The sequence below is a fragment of the Tupaia chinensis genome, unplaced genomic scaffold (assembly GCF_000334495.1).
Source record: "Tupaia chinensis unplaced genomic scaffold, TupChi_1.0 Scaffold143824_1, whole genome shotgun sequence".
NCBI classification, from domain to species: Eukaryota; Metazoa; Chordata; class Mammalia; order Scandentia; family Tupaiidae; genus Tupaia; species Tupaia belangeri.
Window position 1 is genome coordinate 97,272 of NW_006203674.1, and position 19,770 is coordinate 117,041.

Below are 19,770 nucleotides of genomic sequence, written 5' to 3' on the forward strand. Positions count from 1 at the left end.
GCATTTATGACTCTCCAAAGCCTATTGAGAACACGCTGAAATTCTTGGACTGGCACTTGACAATCTCCATGATTTGGTTTCTTCTTGTCTTTCAAGCCTCATCCTTTGCTACATTCTACCATCTAATCCCCACTGTCTATTGAACAAAGTCTATGATCATTTTGCTCATGACTAGCACTATCACATTAAAAAAAATACAGGTTATCATATTAAATTTAAATTACTTCTGGGGGCTAGCTGGTGGTGGGGAGGCTAAGGTGCTGGATCCCACATGGCCGGCTGAGTTGTTTGAGTCCCAGACCTGGTGGCTCAAAAAACACGCCAGACTGCACATGTATGTGTGTCCAAAATCTCAAGAGAAGAATGGAGGAGAGGGGATTGCAGGGTGGCCATCTCCCCTGGGGGGTGATTTCTCACTTTCCTTCTCTCTATCTCTTATCTCTCTCTGGTGAGCACACATGCTCTATGGCAATATCTTTTTAAAAAATTGAATTACTTTTGGGACCAGCAGTTAGCGTAATGGCTATGTTGCTGGACTCCCACGTAGTCGACCGTGGTTTGAGCCCCAGACCTGGTGGCTTAAATTCATGCCAGACGCGTGTGCATGTGTGTCCAAGATCCCGAGAGGAGAATGGAGGAGAAGAGATTGCAGTGTGGCCATCCCCTCTCAGGGGTGATTTCTCATTTTCTATCTCTCTGTCTCTCTCTGTCTGTCTGGCGAGTTCACGAGCCCTATAGCAAAAACCTCTCCAAAAAAAAGAAAAAAAATTGAATTACTTTTAACAAAGAATAATTTTTGTTTAAGTATTTCTTATGCAATATTTTTATTTTATCTCAACTTAGAAGTGCATAGGCAATTAGAAATTACTCAAATTTAATTGAGTCCCTATATTATTAATTTGAATATGACAACCCTTCATATGCTCCTTATGAGGTTTCTCTTTTACTCCACCCTCTGATTCCAGTTATCATTTAAGGATCAGCTAAAGACCAAGTTTAACATAAACCCTTTTGCTTCTCTGCAGCCTTCATGGCATTGCTAACTTGAATGTCTTTTTTTTTTTGGAGAGGTTTTTCGCTATAGGATGCGTGTGCTCGCCAGACAGACAGAGAGAGAGAGACAGAGACAGAAAGTGAGAAATCACCCCCCGGGGGGATGGTCACGCCACAATCCCTTCTCCTCCATTCTACTCTCGGGATCTTGGGCATGCACGCACACGCACCCGGCATGAGTTTTAAGCCACCGGGTCCAGGACGCAAACCGTGGTCAACTACATGGGAGTCCAGCGACATAGCCATTACGCTAACTGCTGGTTCCCTAACTTGAATGTCTTTTATATTGCAAGCTTACTGAACACTTTTGTTTTTAATTTACTCAAAATGCTTTCTGTTAGATAACAATAAATATTTATGAATAAGTGAATAAATACTGGCATAATATTATTGAGTTGAATGTTATTATGAGTATAATGCTATTGTTCTCCATCAACTAAGACAGGCTTTATAGAAAGTCACCTAAAAGCTAATAAGGTAATGTAAATATTATTTATTCACATGTAACATGGCTTTGTGTTTGTTATTAAAATGTGTAATAAGATGGGAATTCCATATCAAATTGGTAAATTCATCAACTAAAAGTTAGAAGATTATGCCAGCAATCTCCTGCTTAGGAAACCAAAACCCAGGTATTCCTACTTTGCGACTGAGTGTATCCATCAAAAGTATTTGCCCAGTGCCTCAGACTCTAGGGGATGAACTCCCAGCTTTAAATATAAATGTAGGATACTGTATTTTCTCTTTCTGTTTAAATCAGGATGAAATCAGTTATAAACAGAGATCAAAATAATACCCTTGAATTGATTTCTCTCTTTAAAATCCAGCATGATTGACACTATAGACACCTACTAGGAATTACACTCCAGGAAAACTACAATTAGTAGGGTTAATAGTGATAATCTTTGCTCTGTGTAAGACACGTGCCATTAAGTACTACCACGAGACAACGCAGACTTACTGTTACATTGGGAGACATCAATGTGCTTAAGATCTTTCATCATTTCAACTCCCACTTTGGACCTTCAAAAAATAGGACAACATATTAACTACTGTGTATCCACCTAACACAGGTAACACAAATCACCTGCTCATGAGTGAAAAATAATGTTTAATTAAAAAATAAAAATTTATTTGATAAGTTTTCATTTACATTTAACCATTGTACATCTTTGCAGGGTACAAAATATAGTTTGCATGCATGTAGTGTGTGATAATCAAGTAAGGCTATTACCATGTGCATCATCTTCAATAAAGAATTATGTCGTGTAACTTTGAAAGGGATTAAGAGAAAATGAGGATGCATGTGCCAGACACAACAGGTCTAAATGGTACCAGATTCTCTGTTATGTCACTTCAGGTCCAATTCTGAGATGGGATAGGATCTGCATGTTTTTATGCTTACGGAGATTTATGCGTAAGGATGGTTAGTGGGTAGCAGGAGACTTGCTGAGTTGTACCATCAAAGATTAAAGAGAAGAAACAAATCTAACCATGCTTTTACTTACGCTAATGAGAGTCAGGGACTCCAAGATTGGATAACTAGATAGGATTCTGGAACAAATGCTGCTTTTTTTCATGTTTTGTGTCCACTCTTACTTCCTCTTAGCATATAAAGACTCTAAGCTTGATTTTGGAAACTGTTAAGAAAGGGATTGCAGAAAGCTAGCATTCCACTCTATCACCAAGCTTATTCCCAGGAGGAAAAAGGATAGTGGCAGAATAGGAAGGGAAAAAGAGATGCACTGAGCCCCGAAAGCTTACAGAAAGTTAGCGAATGAACAAAAAACTCAGCAACTGATAGGTGTCTCCGGGCTTGGCTCAGTTTTGGGTTTCATGGTGACAGATAGATACCCTTTACAAACCCTCACATTGGCCTGTGAAGAGACCCTGATGGTTCCTTCTGAGCAGTGAAATATTTTCCAGCTCAATGGGCAATAGGGAGACCAGGAAGTTGTTTTTTTGTGAGCAAGGAAAAGAAAAAGCCTGGGATTGGTGTAGCCTGGATTGATGGGGGAACATGTTTATATCCGAGTTTGTGGTGGCCTGTTACCAGAGGTTTCCAGCAATCACGGGGTCACAACCTGGCGGATATGACAGATTCTTCTGTTTTGAGCAGCATATACTGAGGATCTGATTATGAGATCAACTGGAGTTGACCAGTAGGAACTGGCTTTTTAGAATGATTACTCAGGCTTCAGTGTTGCGAAAGGATTAGAGAGAGGATTATTAGCAGAAGGGAAAGCAGTTGAGAGCCTAGTCTAGTAATGAAGATGAGATGATGGTGGTCTGAACTTGAACAGCGGTGCAAGGCATGGAGGGAAATGGAAGAATACAAATGATATGTAAGAGGCAGAGTCTTGGAACATGAAAGGAGAGATGAACGAGCCTGGGCGTTATCATGCACTTATCAAGGAATCCTTTTTCAGCAGAACATCTATAACCATGTGGCAGAATAGTGATTCACATGTTTTGTCAAACCTAGGTCTCAGGACCAGCAGATGGCATAATGGTTATGTTGTTGGACTCCATTGTGGTTGATCATAGTTCAAGTCCCAGCTCTGGTGGCTTGAACTCATACTGGGCACTTTTGCATACATGCCCAAGATCCTGACAGGAGAATGGAGAAGAGATTGTGGCATGGTAAAGCCCCCCTGGGGAGGGGGCAGATTTCTTGCTTTCTGTCTTTCTCTGTCTTTCCAATGAGCCCATACCCTATAGCAAAAATCTCTCTAAAAACAACAAAAAACACACCCTAGGCCTCTACTAGAAGACAGAACTGGATCAGAGAAGTATGGACATCTAATCAGAACCTTGAATAGAGGAGACATCTGAGAGGGTCATACGTGGCAATATACTTCTTCCTTGGAGCAACTTTTAGTTTATTTAAAAGTGTACTTACTTGTCAAAAAGGCTTTTTTCCTTGGCAGTAAGATAAGAAATTTCTCGATTCCTGGTGGTAATGTGAGTCAAGGCCTCACAGGGCAAGTGTTGAGGCTTCTCACAGTAGAAGGCTTCTTCATCTCTGTTGTCTAGGTATTCACACAATTCAGCACTTGAGTTCAGGGTCAGGCCACATTCAGCAAAGATGTGGGTGGTGCCATTGACAAATTTGCCTTTGAAAATAATTTTATCATAGCCTTGGTTCCTTGCTCTCCAGAGAGCCGATGCCCCTTCACTGGGGTGGATAAGCAAGAGAGACAGGGAGACCTGGCCCTCCCAAAACAGAGTGAAGCTGATAAGGTAGGTGCCATTGTTGAAGTCGGTCACCTTTCCTGAAGCACCTGCCTTCAGGGCTGGAGAGGACATCCTGGCCCTCAGGAAATCCCTGCCATATTCCTTCCTGCGTCCCAAGTGGTCCCTCACCTCCAGCAGGATGTCCAGCTGATCCCCCCTGCAGTATGTGTCTCGAGGGTTGAGGATGGTGGCTGTGCTGTGTGTGGCACTGGTGGTGGTGTTCACATCAGTGAAAGGTCTGGGTGGGATGAGCTGGTTTAGTTTCTCCATGATTTCCTTTATTCTTAGCTCAGTTTCTGTTGATGGTTTTAACAGGCTCAGTGGTGATATTTTAGGGGTTGAGGACTTCAGGTAGGCATTCTGGTGATGGAGGGAGATGGCTACATTTGCTGCAGGCCAAAGCTGAAGTGATAAAGAATGAGACATACTGGGAAAAGAACTTGTTCCTCATCAGTTTTACTTATTATACATTTTCATATTTATTTGTTATCATCAATATTATTTAAATGCTCTGACAATTTTGAATAAAATGTAAACATTGATGTTTTTACTTCAATATTTTAGAGAATGCCTGACTAAACTAAATCCAAAATACATAGCTCAGAGAATACTCAGGAGCAATAAATTGCTGCTGGTTCATTTGGTTTTCTGTTTCATGTACAGCTTATATCTAATAGGTAATTTCTGTTGGTGCTCCTTCTTTATATCTTTTACCTTTGCCTGATAGTCTTTACTTCCCTGACTGTATCATAGTTCAAGCCACCATCATTTATCTTCTGAGTTATAGTAGTCATCTCAAGGAAAAAGACTGTCTCAGTTTGCATGAAGATAGCCCTGCCTTCTTTCCATTTAATTTTCTTCATTGCAGCTAAAATATTCTTTGTAAAGCAAAACTCTGTTCCTGCCTCCTCCTTGGTTAAATCCCTACAGTGGCCTCTCATAACTCTTGGGAGGATAATGTTCCATATTAATATGGCTTCGTGTTACAGTTAGTTTTTAACTCTCTAGTTCTTGCTGTTCCCTTTCTTACATTCTGTTTTTTTTTAATTGCCAGAGATTGCATGTGCTTGCTACACACACACACACACACATCAAATGTGCATGTACACATACACACACACACACACACACACACACATATATATATATATATAGAGAGAGAGAAAGACAGGAGAAAGAACCGCCCCCCTACACACACACACATACACACATAATAGAGCATGGTCAGGCAACGGTCCTTTTTCTTCCATTTCTCCATCCTGTCAGGATTTGGGGCACACATGCACACACACCAAGCATATCTTTCAATCTGTTGTGTCTGGGGTTTGAACTGCTGTAGACTATGGATGGTCTACTTCCCCATGTACTGCACTATGGGAACATGGGCTGGCCTTTGACTGTATGTTTGGATAAGACTAATTACTTTTTCTTCTAGGAGCTGACCTTCTGTTTCTAGATTTCTTGTCTCCTCCACATTTCTCCCTAAACCATCTATAAACCTGTTCACTTCTCATTTAGAAATCATTACAACTTTAGATGTTACTTATACTTTTAGCACCAGACAGCTTTCTAGGTACTCAGATTCAGTCATTTGCAACCCTTACTAATAAGGTATACGTGCCAACCTTTTCTAAAAATATAATTCACAGACCAAAGTCCAGATCAACAGAGTCATAACACTAAACGTGTTTTTCAAAAGCCTCACAGGCAGCCCTATAGTTAGATACCTTTGAGAACATTGATTATAGACAAGTGATTGTCAACCTTCTCTTTTAGAAAACAATCAGTGAAACCCTTGTGATTGGGTTTCACCATCAGAATAAACCAAAGAGGTGAGAAACAAAGAAATGTGATAAAATAAAAATGAACCAAACACAGGGCCCACAGGTTGCATGGTGGCTTAAGGCACTGGATTCCCACATAGTCAAGAGTCTCAGAGCTGGCTATTTGATAATCACTATGGGTACATGTGTGTGCATGCCTGAAATCCTGAGAGGAGCATGGAGGAGATGGGATTATGGTGTGGCCATCCCCCTGGGGGTGATTTCTCACTTTCCCTCTCTCTTTCTCTCTGGTGAGCGCATGAGCCCTATGTCAAAATCCTAAATAGATAAATAAATAAAACATAAATTGAATCTTCAGAAAAACTTATGATAATGGACAAAACTTCGGTAAAGTCAACCAAGAAAACAGATACAAATAAATAAAATCTCAGATAACAATCTTCTCATATATCTCTGGAAAATAAGAAAAAGTCTTACTTTGCACAATGGAAAAATAGGGCAGAAAATAGCCACAGAATGTATAAAATAACAATAGTAATAATACAATTGTCATGAAGATTAATATTATTTTATTTTTCTCACTTCTAAAAGTCACATTGAGATGATTTTTTCAGTGAGTACAGATATCCCTAACTTTTATAACAGGAAAAGCTAATTAATTTTATGAGAGGGGAGTACATTTTATAATACAACCTGGTAAACAAAATACAATACAATAGAGGCCTCTTTCACTGGTGAACGTGGTCTTTAAATTCTCTCTTTCCCCATATGGAGATAGACAGATTAGATAGATACAAATGGTCTCTGACTTATGATGACTCAACCTACAATTTTTTGACTTTATGATGGTACATTCAGTAGAAAGCATAATTTGAGTCCCCATTCAACTACTGTTCTTTATTTCAGTATAGTCTTCAATAAATTATGAGATATTTAATACTTTAAAAAATAGGGGGAACCAGCAGTTAGCGTAATAGCTATGTCGCTGGACTCCCACGTAGTCGACCGCGGTTTGTGTCCTGGACCCGGTGGCTTAAAACTCACGCCGGGTGCGTGTGCGTGTGTACCCAAGATCCCGAGAGGAGAATGGAGGAGAAGGGATTGCGGCATGACCATCCCCCCTGGGGGGGTGATTTCTCGCTTTCTGTCTCTATGTCTCTCTTTCTCTGTCTGTCTGGCGAGCGCACGCGCCCTACAGTGAAAATCTCTCCAAAAAAAAAAAAAAATAGGCTTTGTGTTAGAGAATTTTGCTCAACTTTTGGCCACTGAAAGCATATTTAAGGTAGGCTAAGCTAAGCTATGATGATAGGTTTTGTATATTAAATGCATTTTTGACTTATGATATTTTCAACTTACAATGGATTTCTCAGGGTATAACCCTACGGTCAGTCACAGAGAGCATCTATATAGACGAATATAGATGAGTGTGTGTGTGTGTCTGTATCTGTCATGGTTGATTGTATGAATTAATTCAGGATTATAAAGTTGTTTTACTGTATTAAAACATCTTTTAAAATATTAGGTCATTGGGGACCAGCAGTTAGCGTAATGGCTATGTTGCTGGACTCCCACGTAGTCGACCGCAGTTCGTGTCCCGGACCCGGTGGCTTGAAACTCATGCCGGGCGCATGTGCGTGCGTGCTCAAGATCCCAAGAGGAGAATGGAGGAGAAGGGATTGCGGCGTGGCCATCCCCCTGGGGAGTGATTTCTTGCTTTCTGTCTCTCTGTCTCTCTCTGTCTGTCTGGCGAGCGCACATGCCCTATAGCGAAAACCTCTCCAAAAAAAAAAAAAAAAATTAGGTCATTGGAAAAGTCTTGACATGTTTTTCTATAAAAAACAATGTGTCATGACTTTCTCAATGACCCAATAATTTATTCATTAATGACTTAAAAATATATATATGATTTTTCATTGTTTTTAAACTTATCTGACTGGGATTGCAGTTCTCAGAAAAGTATTTAATGTATTTCAACATTTATTTGGCTTTAAAATTTAATAAATGAAAAATCTTAAACATTTCCAAAGTTAAGAAGACAAGGATATTAGCCCACCAACTGAAACTACGTTTGACATAATCTTAGAAAGCCTAAACAATAAAATGATACAGAGAAGCAAAAGACTCAGAAGTATAAGAATTTTAAGGGAAAAATCAGACTTTCCTCCCCCTTTTCTCTTCTTTATTTTGTTTTGTGTAGATGTGGTGATTGTCTACAGAGAAAATCAGAGCTATCGACTTATTATAACTTATAAAGGCAGCAAGGAGTTGAAAATAAAATAAGCATAGAAAATCAAAAGCATTTTTCTGTACCAATAATAATTATGAAGAAATACAGTAAAAGATAAGCACTATCTTGGTGGGGAGATTCAACATGATTAGATTTCAAAAACTGATTTTGAGTGAAAAAATTAAAAAGCTATGTAAATTTAAATTAATATACACACTAACATATAACTATGTATCTTTCAAGGCCATATATATCCATATATCTAAATATATATATTGGATTAGAATCCAAATGCTGTGATGAATAAATAGTGTAGAATAACTTCTCATTGCAGATCAGAAATGAGAAGATGGGTGAGAGAGTAAATGAAAAGAGAAAAAGAGAGTTCTGTTTCATATTTAGTCAAGTAGCTTGTGATGGACTGATAGTTCTTCAAATAATTATTATGAATGAATTGGAAAGGAAACAATAAAACTGTCTTTATTCAGGGAACCAGCAGTTAGCGTAATGGCTATGTTGCTAGACTCCCATGTAGTCGACCGCGGTTCAAGTCCCGGACCCGGTGGCTTAGAACTCACACCGGGTGCGTGTGCGTGAGTGCCCAAGATCCCGAGAGGAGAATGGAGGAGAAGGGATGGCGGCGTGACCATCCCCTCTGGGGGGTGATTTCTCGTTTTCTGTCTCTATATCTCTCTCTCTGTCTGTCTGGCAAGCGCACGCGCCCTATAGCAAAAACCTCTCAAAAACAAAACAAAACTGTCTTTATTCACAAATGACATGATTGTCTAGTAGAAGCTACCAAAAGAATCTACAAAAGATGGCTGGAACTGATGAGTGAGTATAGCAGGGTTTCAGGATACGGTGTCAACATATAACATTCATTTTCTTCCATACTATCAATAAACAATTGCAATTAGAAATTTAAAAAAGTAAAAATTTATAGTAGTATGAAACAAGTGAAGTACTTAGGTATAAATATAACAAATTATGCACAGGATTTTTATGTAGAAATACTGATGGAAGAAATAGTAGATCTAAGTAAATGTAGATAGATTCAATGTTTACAGATTCGAAAGACTTGATATTGTCAAGATGTCAGTTCTTACCAACTTGATTTATTGATTCAATGTAATCTCAATCAAGATCCCAACCATTTTTTTTGGTACATATCAACAAACTGTTTCTAAAATTTATGTGGAAAGGCAAAGCAACTAAAATAGCCAACCCAATTCTGAAAAAAACACCAAAAACCCAAACCCAAAATTTAAAGACTCACATGACTTCATTTGAAGGCTTACTACCAAATTACATTAGCAAAGCAGTGGGTATTAGTAGAAGAATAGACATAATTGATCAGGGGAACATAACAGAGAGCACAGAAATAAACTCATATAAATATAGTTAACTGATTTTGGACAGAGGTACAAGGGTAATTTAATGGAAAAATGGTAATCTTTTCAACAACTAGTCCTGGAACAGATAGACATTTATATGCAAAAAATGAGTCTAGTCACAGACATAATTTATGCAAAATTTAACTCAAAATACATTATAGATTTAAATATAAAATCTAAAATTTCCAGAAGAAAACATAAGTGAAAATCTGTGTGAACTTGTGTATGAAATTTTATATATACCATAGAAAGCACAATCTAAAAAAGGAAAATCAATTAATAGGACTTTACTAAAAACAAACTTCTCACCTATGAAAGACACCATTAAGAGAATGAAATGACAAACTATAGAATGGAATAAAATATTTGTCAAATATATATCTGATAAAGGACTTGATCCAAAATATACCAAGAACTTTTAAAACTTGGGAACCAGCAGTTAGGGTAATGGCTATGTCACTGGACTCCCACATAGTCGACCGCGGTTCGTGTCCCGGACCCGGTGGCTTAAAACTCACGCCGGGCGCGTGTGCGTGCGTGCCCAAGATCCCGAGAGGAGAATGGAGGAGAAGGGATTGCGGCGTGACCATCCCCCTTGGGGGGTGATTTCTCACTTTCTGTCTCTATGTCTCTCTCTGTCTGCCTGGCGAGCGCACGCGCCCTACAGTGAAAATCTCTCAAAAACAAACAAACAAACAAACAAACAAACAAAAACTTAACAATAAGAAAAAAAGCAACTTAATTAAAAACTATGTAAAATATCTGAATGGACTCCTCACCAAAGAATATATACAGATGACAACTAAACATAAAAAGTCATGTTAAATGTTTGGGAAACATTAAGTAAGATAGCAATGAAATATTATTACCTATCAACCAGAATGGCTAAAACTGAAATCAGCAACAACAATAACTGACAATGCAAATTGCTGGTGAAAATGTGGAGCAGTAGAACTCTCATTCGTGGTTGGTGGAAATCCAAAACGGCACAACCACTTTAGACAACAGTGCAACTGTATCTTATGAAACTAAACTTAGTCTTACCATGCAATCAAGTCATTGCTCTTGTAAGTATTTATTCAGTTTCTTTGAAAACTTATGTCCACATGATTACCTGCACATGAATGTTTATAGCAGCTTTATTCATAGCTGCCAAAACCTGGAAGCACTCAAGATGTCTTTCAGTAGGTGAAAGGATAAACAAATTGTAGTACATCCATACAGAAAAATATTCAATAGTTAGAAAAATGAGCTGTCAGTCCATGCCACAACATAGATGAATCTTAAATGTATTTTGCTAAGAGAAAAAAAGCCAATCTGAACAAGCCATGTACTGTATGATTACATTAATGTGACATTCTGGAAAAAGGCAATACTATAGAGCTTGAAAACCAATCAGTTTCTGCAAGGAGTTTGGAGAGGGGAGAGGGTTGAATAGATGAAGCATAGGGGAATTTTCAGTGCAGTGAAATTATTCTGTATGATACTAAAGTGGCAGCAAAAACAAGAGAGAGAGAGAGAAAAAGAGTGGATCACTCCTATAGAAAAGCATCAAGCCAGATTGGTGGAATTTTATCAACTTTAAAAGATCAATTTATCCCCATAGTACTTAAATAACTTCAGAGCACTACAAACAAAAACAAAGCAAAAATCTTCCAGATTGATATCATGAAGAGGGCAAAAGTCTAAAATATTTCCTAAAATCCAATAAAAATTATACCACAGGAAACTATAGATTTACAAGTATTGAGGCAGAAATCTTAAATAAAATATTAGCAAGCAGAATTCAAATAAGCCTTGGAAAATAATAATACATCATGGTCCAGAGAGTTTTGTTCCAGAAACACAAATTTGGTTCAGTTTTTAATGTGTGCATGTGTATATATATATATACACATATATATATTTATAATATTTATGAGGAGACTTCAACAAGTTCATGGGGAAATGGAATTAAAATACAGATGTTGGTGCAAAAAAGTGAAATAGATGTATAAATTTTTTTTTGGAGAGATTTTCACTATAGCGGGTCCGGGACACGAACCGCGGTCGACTACGTGGGAGTCCAGCGACATAGCCATTACGCTAACTGCTGGTTCCCTAAATTTTTTATAATATATATTTCATGAACTTTTTGAAGACCCCATGTGTGTGCAAAACATAATATATATTATGCCCATAATCCATCAGCTAGTGTAAAAAAATACAATAATAAATGTATAGATGAACAAAAGGACTTTGACAAAATGAGTACAAATTCATATTAAAAACACTCAAAAAGAAATGTATGAGTCCTTTTCTACACATAAAATATGTACTTTAACTCAAAAGCTAGCATAGTAGTTAGTGGAAAACACCAGTGACTTTGCCGCCCAAATCAGGAACAAGACAAGGATGCTCACTGCTCTTACTATTTATCACTGCAATCAAAGTATTAGCTAACACAGCTGGACAAGAAAAAACAATCAGAGACATTGAACTGGGAAGGAATAGTTAAAATAATTTTTATTTTCAGATGCAATGGTTATTTATCTGAAAAAATCAAATATATCAATGAAAAAATAAATCAAATGCAAATATATCAACTAGAAACAATAAAAGAAGTTAGTAAAAAAAAGCAGGTAATAAAATTAACCTATATAAATCAATAGGCTTTACAAATAGAAACAAAACCCTGAGAAGATAAAATTGAAGAGACAATCTGACACTCATAGCAAAATGACAGTAAAATACTTACGTGTAAATTGAATATGAGCATTCAAGATTTATATGAGAAAATCTTAGAAAACACTACTAAAGGAAATCAAATTGAGCAAATGGAAAAGAAACCATGTTCTTGGGTAGAAAAACTTAACATCATAACGGTGCTGTTTATTTCAAAGTTAATTGATACACTTAATGAAATCACAACAAAATGATCCTCAATATTTTCTGGACTAGGCAGATCATTAGAGAGTTCACTTGAAAGGATAAATAAAAAACAGTCAGAAAATGTTTGGCCTATACAAAAAAAAAAAACAAAGGCAGGGATGTTGGATATGGGTAGGACTGGCTCTAATAAATCTTAAAACTTATTTGTAAAATCTCCACAATTAAAATAATAGTTTGGTGCATGAATAAAAAGACAATGGAACAGAATAGAAAATCACATATATGTATACACACACACACAGGTAATTCCATTTTCTTTCTTTTTTTAGTTTTTAAGTTTTTGCAATAGGGCACATGAGCTCACTGGAGAGAAGAAAGTGAGAAATCTCCTTCCCCCAAGGGGGAGGGCCACACAGCAGTCCCTTCTTCATTCTCCTCTTGGGATTTTGGGCACACATGCATACACACCTGGCATGGTTTTCAAACCACCAGGTCTGGTACTCAAATTATAGTTGGTCATGTGGGAGTCCAGTACCTGAGCCACCAAGTTACCTGCTGGCCCTTAATTCAGTTTTTATGGAGTCAGCAACCAAAGTGAATGGTGGTATAGGATGGAACTTTTAATAAGAGAATTAGGACAATTAGACTGACCTATGGAAAATTTAAACTAGATCAATATCTCATACCATTCAACAGGATAAACTGGATCAGATATTTAAATATAGACAACGGAACTCTACAAGCTAAAAAATAAGAAAACATGGATAATCTTAGAGTAGGAAAAGCTTTTCTAACTATGACTGAACATCAAGAAACAATAGGGGGACTGGATTGCTTGAAAACAAAAGGTAACTTGTGCATGGAAAAAGAAATCATAGGCAAAATGACAAACTGGATTTAAATGATCACATAATATAAGCATGTGGATTTAGAGACAACGTAGTTATTTAGTGACAAGGAAGTTGGTTGCCTTAGGAAAGGTTATTTTGGGGGCATGTGGGAGGTGGGATCCTGACTGGGATGGACTGAGGATGCATGGGAAATGAGGAAGTGGAGAAAATGTCTACCATGCCCCTGAGAAGTGAGGTGGAGAAAGGAAGAAGAGAGCAGACTGAAGTAGGGCAGGAGGGACAGGCTTTGTTGACCAGGGCTGATTTGATACAGGTCACACAGGTGAGGACTTCACATCCATCACTGTTCCTACCTTTGCAGAGTTTTGATAAATTACAAAAATCATCCAGGTCCCTGCTAAAAAAGCTATCAACACCAGCATTTTTTGAAGCATCGCAGTTGAAGACATGATGGGTACCCTAGGAGAGATGACACAATGGAAATTGTGTGATAAATGAATCTTGTACTCACTCATTGCTTCATTTTTAATTTGTCTCTGAGACTTCATTCCTTCTTTGTGAACCCCTCTCTTCTGTCCTTCTCATTACCAACAACTCATAGCCCCAACCCCTTTGCCCACCTCCTGGCTACTTTTCATGCGAGTTTTGGTTAGCATAGTTGCTTCCTCCTTTCAGAACCTGAAATGGGAATCAGATGTCCTCATGTTCTTTTATTGTATTCAGTACTTTCTCTCTTGTAATACTTAATTACAATGAGAAATGGGGCCTGGATTGCTAAACTATTATTCAGCATGTCTTTTGGGTGATAGCTGATGAGACCATAAGATATGCTTATGGGGCTGGCCCCATGGCCTAGTGGTTAAGGGAGCCAGATCTGACATGGCCAGCCACGGTTTGAATCCCAGTCCCAGCAGCTTGAAAACATGCTGTGTGTGTGTGCTTGCATGCCCAAATCACAACAGGATGGAGGAGAAGGGATTGTGGTGTGGCCATGCCCCATTGAAGGGTGCTTTCTCCCTCTTTCACTCTCCCTTTCCCTCCGGCAAGCACATGTGTCTTCTGGCAATTGAAAAAATTATTATGTTATAAAATATAATCTGTAAAATGTCCTTAAAGGGAATTGACTCTGCTAACTGGGCAGGAATGTGTAGTGGGTAGCTATTGTTTTGCTGGTTATGGGAACCTAAGAAAGGATGGCTGAAGCAAAGTAATGCAAAATATTTTATTTGGGTCAGAGTTAGGGCTATTGCCTAGACATCACAAAATCCAAGTTGATCTGATGATGTATGCCAAGGCATTAGAGATTTTAAAGAAAAAATTCTCAAATCGAAAGTGGAGGAGGGATGTAGTAAGTTTTGTAGAGTGGTGATTGGCAAGTTCTGTGATAAGTGAGACAGGATGACCTCGTGATCACTTGAAGTCACTTTGCTTAATCTTAAAATGTGGAGATAGTGAGTCTGTTAGGTGAAGGAGAAATGTATTTGAGCAGTTAGAATGTTCATAAAACAAAAAGTTCAATGAGTTTGGGTTTGTGTTTTGAACTATTTCAGGTACATAGTCTTATGAAAGTCACAAAATGTCCTTAAGTTTTATTTCTTTATACCGCTAAGGTAGACTGGCATCTTCTGGCTTCAGAAAAAAATGTCTATTTTGGGGACCCATCAGCTTCCTTAAAGTTTCAGTTTGATCACACAATATTTTAGCATGAATGACTTCATTTTGGTCTGATTTGTTGGAGCTTAAAACAGAAGCTTAGTCCAAAACAATGACCTCCTAAACATTAAAAAAATTATTGCCAGAGGGCATGTGCACTTGCAAGAGAGAGAGAGGAAGAGGAAGAGGAAGAGGAAGAGGAAGAGGAAGAGGAAGAAAGCACATCTCAATGGGGCATGGTCATACTATAATCTCTCTCCATTTCTCCATCTTGTGGAAATTTTGGGTACACATGTACACACGCCTGGTGTGTTCTCAAGCTGCTGGGGCTGGGGTTTGAACTGTGATCAGCAATCTGAGATCCAGCTCCCTTAACCACTAGGTCATGGGGCTGGCCTTATGATTTCTATTTCAAAGTGCCAAGTAAGAAATTTGAAAGTAAAAACTTCTTTGAGATTGAATTATTCTGTGTAATGAGGAAGAGACAGTCCAATAAAGCTAGGTATTTTAGAAAAAGAAAAAAAAAAGGAAAAATAAGGTTGGCAAATTTAGTTAGGGGAAGAAAGTGTGAGCGAGGGAAGAGAGAGAGAAGCCCCTCCCCTCCATGCCTATGGTAATGTGGTCATGGAGAACAGAAGTAAAATATGCTTTATTAAAATATGCTTTAAATAGCGTATTTGGAGGTGCAAGATGTAAAGCCCCTGCTTTCTGTTTCTTACCACATCCTTGGTGATGTCTACATTATGTGAAGAGCTTTTTTATTACTAAGTATGGTGGAACATAAAAAGGTTCTTTGTTTTAAATCTGGCCAATGCAGAACGAAAACAAATATTTTATATGCAAAAATGGAAGACAGAGAACAAAGGTCAGTTTCAAGCTAGTTAACCTTTGGGGGATCCGAGAAAAAATGGATTTAAATAAGATGCATCACCCAGTGCTGTGTCTTGTGGAAACACTGCCTACTACTGACCCACGCCTTCCAAATGATTACTGAAGCATGGTGGGGTGGGCAGAAACTTATAGAGGTGCTGAGTTGTGGGTCCAGATTAGCACTGGGACAAAATGAATGAATGCAGGAGAGAGGACATGGGGATACCGCTAATCTAGGTCACACACGCTGTTGCAATGATTTGTTTTCTTTACCATCATTGACTCTCAGTTATTTATTTTTTTTTTTTGGAGAGATTTTCACTGTAGGGCGCGTGCGCTCGCCAGACAGACAGAGAGAGACATAGAGACAGAAAGCGAGAAATCACCCCCCAGGGGGGATGGTCACGCCGCAATCCCTTCTTCTCCATTCTCCTCTCGGGATCTTGGGCACGCACGCACACGCGCCCGGCGTGAGTTTTAAGCCACCGGGTCCGGGACGTGAACCGCGGTCGACTACATGGGAGTCCAGCGACATAGCCATTACGCTAACTGCTGGTTCCCGACTCTCAGTTATTGAAAAAAAGGCAATGAAGTCTATTTCAGCATTGTGTACCCAGGTACATAATTCCTGGTAAATAATATTAGCTGAATGAGGAGTTTATAGAATCCTGCTTTTCAGACTGACTTCAGTTTCTGTCCACTGAGATGTCATGTTTTCTCAGCATGTACCAGTAACATGTCAATCAAGAAAAATGAATCAGGGTCAAGGGAGTACCACCTCTCTCCTTAGTATCACATCTCTCCCTAGACTTAAAAGTCAGTCTGGGTTCTGACTTTTAAGTGAATTTTGTAATATGTGAGTTAAAATATCTGATCTTATTAATTTTTTTCTTACCTAGAGAGAAGTGCACATAAGTAAGTTTCAGCAATGTTGAGGTGGAGCAAGAGAAGCATGGTTACCATGAATCTTAGACTTTCAGGATTAGCAGATGGCACAGTAGTTAAGGTGCTGGATTCCCACATGGCCAACCATAGTTTGAGTCTTGAACCTGGTGGATTCAAAATCATGCTGGGCACATGTGGGTGCATACTCAAAAATCCCAGGAGAAGAATGGAGGAGAAGATATTGGGGTGTAGCCATCCCTCTTAGGGGGTTATTTCTCACTTTCCCTCTCTCTGTCTCTCTCCAGTGAGCTCATGTGCCCTATGACAAAAACAAAACAATCTTAGATTTTCAACCTTGTTTTCAGAGGTTGTTAAGCTTATTTTGTTTATTCATTTTGAGAAAGGAAATTATATTAGTAAGGTATTTGAAATTAATTAGCCTCCCTGAAGGCTCTGAGCTATGCTTATAGTGACCTTTTGACTCTTAGGGAATTTAGAAGAAACCCTCAATTTGGTTGAGGTTTCTTGGACCGCTTATTCTGGGTTTTGACACAAAAGATTGCTGTCCTAGAAACCTGATTAGACTCGTGCTAAAAGTAATGTTAACCAACATAAATCCTTGAGAAGAGACTAAAAGATGATCTAAAAATGAGGAAGTTTGGCTACGACTAGCCTGGCAGAGAAAAATGAATGAAGTCCCTGTTAGGTCCCTATGCACCTGTCTGAAGAAATGGTTTAAGGACACTTCTAGACAAAGAATTCACTGCCTAGGTGGCATTAAAGTAAAAATACCCGAAAGTCACCAGAGACTGCACATTGTTTATTGTAACCCCATTTCTGGCCTGTAGCGATGTTACGGAAATGCATGATATGTGAAACATAAAAAGCCAATCCGAAACTTGTGTTGTTCCTGTAAACCAATGTTATGAGCACTTGGAGGAAAATAAATGTTTGTAACCCTCCTTCTTTCCCATTTTCCCTATAAAAGAAAACTCCAAGCTCTGCTATTTTGGAACATGGGTTACACAGTTTACTGGACCCTGTTTTCCCCAAAGGCATTCACCTGTTTTGACTTGACTAAAGCTTTCTACTTGCCCAACAAGCTTGGGTCAGATTTCTTTAGTTCATGTTAATAATTCATTTGAAAAAAGCATATTGAGTACTTATTCCATGTGTTGTCAGGTGTCCGGAATGTACTAGAGATAAAGAGAATCAATAAAATGAATTAAATAACCATATCTTGAATTAGAATCCAGTGGCAGAAATACCAGTCCTTGTTGGGCTCTGAACTAACCTTATTCTTCCATGGTCCTCGGTCTTTGCCTGCACCCACCCCAAATTCTCATCACCTCTTCCCTCGCTGCACCACTTCCAGCAACCCCTAGCATTTTTCCTGGTAAATTTGGAAAACTCCCATCCATGGTTTGAATTTGAGCTTGAGTATTGACTGGTCTTTTCCTTAATAGTTTTAGTTAATTTTTTCCTCTGTGCTTCCAGTCTACTGCACCTATCTTTGTTATGATGTGTGCTGTGCTGTGTTCTATTTCCTCAGGTGTCTGTCTGTTCCTACATTAGGTGACTGGATATTCCAGAGGAGAGTTCTTCAGAGATGCCCACAGGCAAGAAGAGAATCACCTCCGGCGGAATCTACCTTGGATTGCTGAACCAAAAATAATTGCAAATCAGAATTCTTCTTGGAACCTTACAGCCAACTCTCGTTTATTCCCCAATCAGTATCTTTCCTGGATTCTCCTTACCTCATACTCTGCATCTCCAGATGTCTCTTCAGCATCTCTACTTGGAAATCCTAACTGGTGGAGGTGAGCTAAACCCAGTCACGCTAGTTTATGAGAGTCTGTGGTGCATATTCCCATTATCTCTTTGTAACTCCTATTTTAGTGATAACAGCTTGGTGGACCACATAGGCTATGATGATTATTTGCATCATGGAAGTTAGCCAAAGCTGCAAACAGATTTTTGTCCTTTTGTTTCCCTGGGAGAGCAGGTTTATCAGTATACCCCTACTCATAGGAATCTTAAAGTCAACTTGTCCAGTTGTAATTTTTTTCTCTTCCTAAACGTCCTCTGCCTCCTTCTCTCCCTGTCTTGGTGAATGGGATCACCAAACAGAAACCTGGCCACTATCTCTGACACATTTGTCACCCTTTAGCTCTGTCCAGTCATCTTGAGACAAAATTGAGTCAATCTGCAGAGACTATGAGTTGTCAGGTGTTTTAGCTCTAGAAATACTTAAAATTCCACTATATGTTATTATAGTTTATAGTTTTATGTAGTCCTTATTCATTTAGTTTTCTTTTCCTTCCCCCATTATTCATTGCATTTCTGTGGTGTCATCTGGAGATCAATTTTGGGAGCTTGAAGAGCTATCTTTAATACTCTATAAGTCTAAATCTGCTAGTGACAAATTCTCAGAGTTATTATTTTTTCCCTTCTTATTTTGCTTTCTTTCTTTCTTTTTTTTCTATAGGGTGCATGAGAGACAGAGAGAGACAGAGAGAGAAGGAAATCATACCCTGGGGGGATGGCTTGGCCATAGTTCCTTCTCCTCCATTATCCTCTTGGGATTTGAGGCATGCACACACACACATACACACTTGGTGTGGTTTTGAAGCTATCGGGTCCAGTACTAAAACTGTGCAGTTGGCTATGTGGGATCCAGTGCCTTAACCTCCAGATTCTTGCTGGCCTTCGCTTTGATTCTGAAGAATATGTTTTGGGGGGTATGTACTTTTAAATTGACAAGTATTTTGCCTTTTTTTTTGTTTTTAGTGGGGGTGGGCATCAATTCTCTAAATATGTTACTTCATTTTCCTTTTATTTCCCTACTCTTTGCTTCTCTCTTACTTTCTCTCTGGGATCTAGGTCTCTTAAGTCCTCAGTGCCTTGGTAGCTTTCTGAGCCTTCAAACACATTAAGGATAGAAC

At 38.7% G+C, this 19,770-nt stretch overlaps 1 protein-coding gene and 1 long non-coding RNA gene across 5 annotated transcripts in view; one reads left to right on the forward strand and one right to left on the reverse strand.

Moving 5' to 3' along the window:
• The window catches only part of NXPE1 (neurexophilin and PC-esterase domain family member 1), a 30,234-nt gene that overhangs the window by 6,722 nt on the left and 3,742 nt on the right, over positions 1-19,770 (reverse strand). For 2 of the 3 annotated variants that reach the window (XM_006165206.3, XM_027767013.1), the window contains exons 3-5: positions 13,771-13,876; positions 3,956-4,692; positions 2,015-2,076 (exon numbers count right to left, since the gene is read on the reverse strand). In XM_006165206.3, coding sequence (XP_006165268.1) covers positions 2,015-2,076; positions 3,956-4,692; positions 13,771-13,866 — 895 coding nt within the window. In that variant the 5' untranslated portion in view covers positions 13,867-13,876. The remainder of the gene's footprint in view (positions 1-2,014; positions 2,077-3,955; positions 4,693-13,770; positions 13,877-19,770) is intronic. The other variant, XM_014582821.2, reaches the window with a different exon arrangement.
• Positions 18,036-19,770, forward strand: part of LOC106733471 (uncharacterized) — a 52,469-nt gene continuing 50,734 nt past the window's right edge. Inside the window, exons 1-2 of one of the 2 annotated variants that reach the window (XR_003547307.1) lie at positions 18,036-18,221; positions 18,378-18,645. This is a non-coding gene — a long non-coding RNA (uncharacterized LOC106733471). The remainder of the gene's footprint in view (positions 18,222-18,377; positions 18,646-19,770) is intronic. The other variant, XR_001369534.2, reaches the window with a different exon arrangement.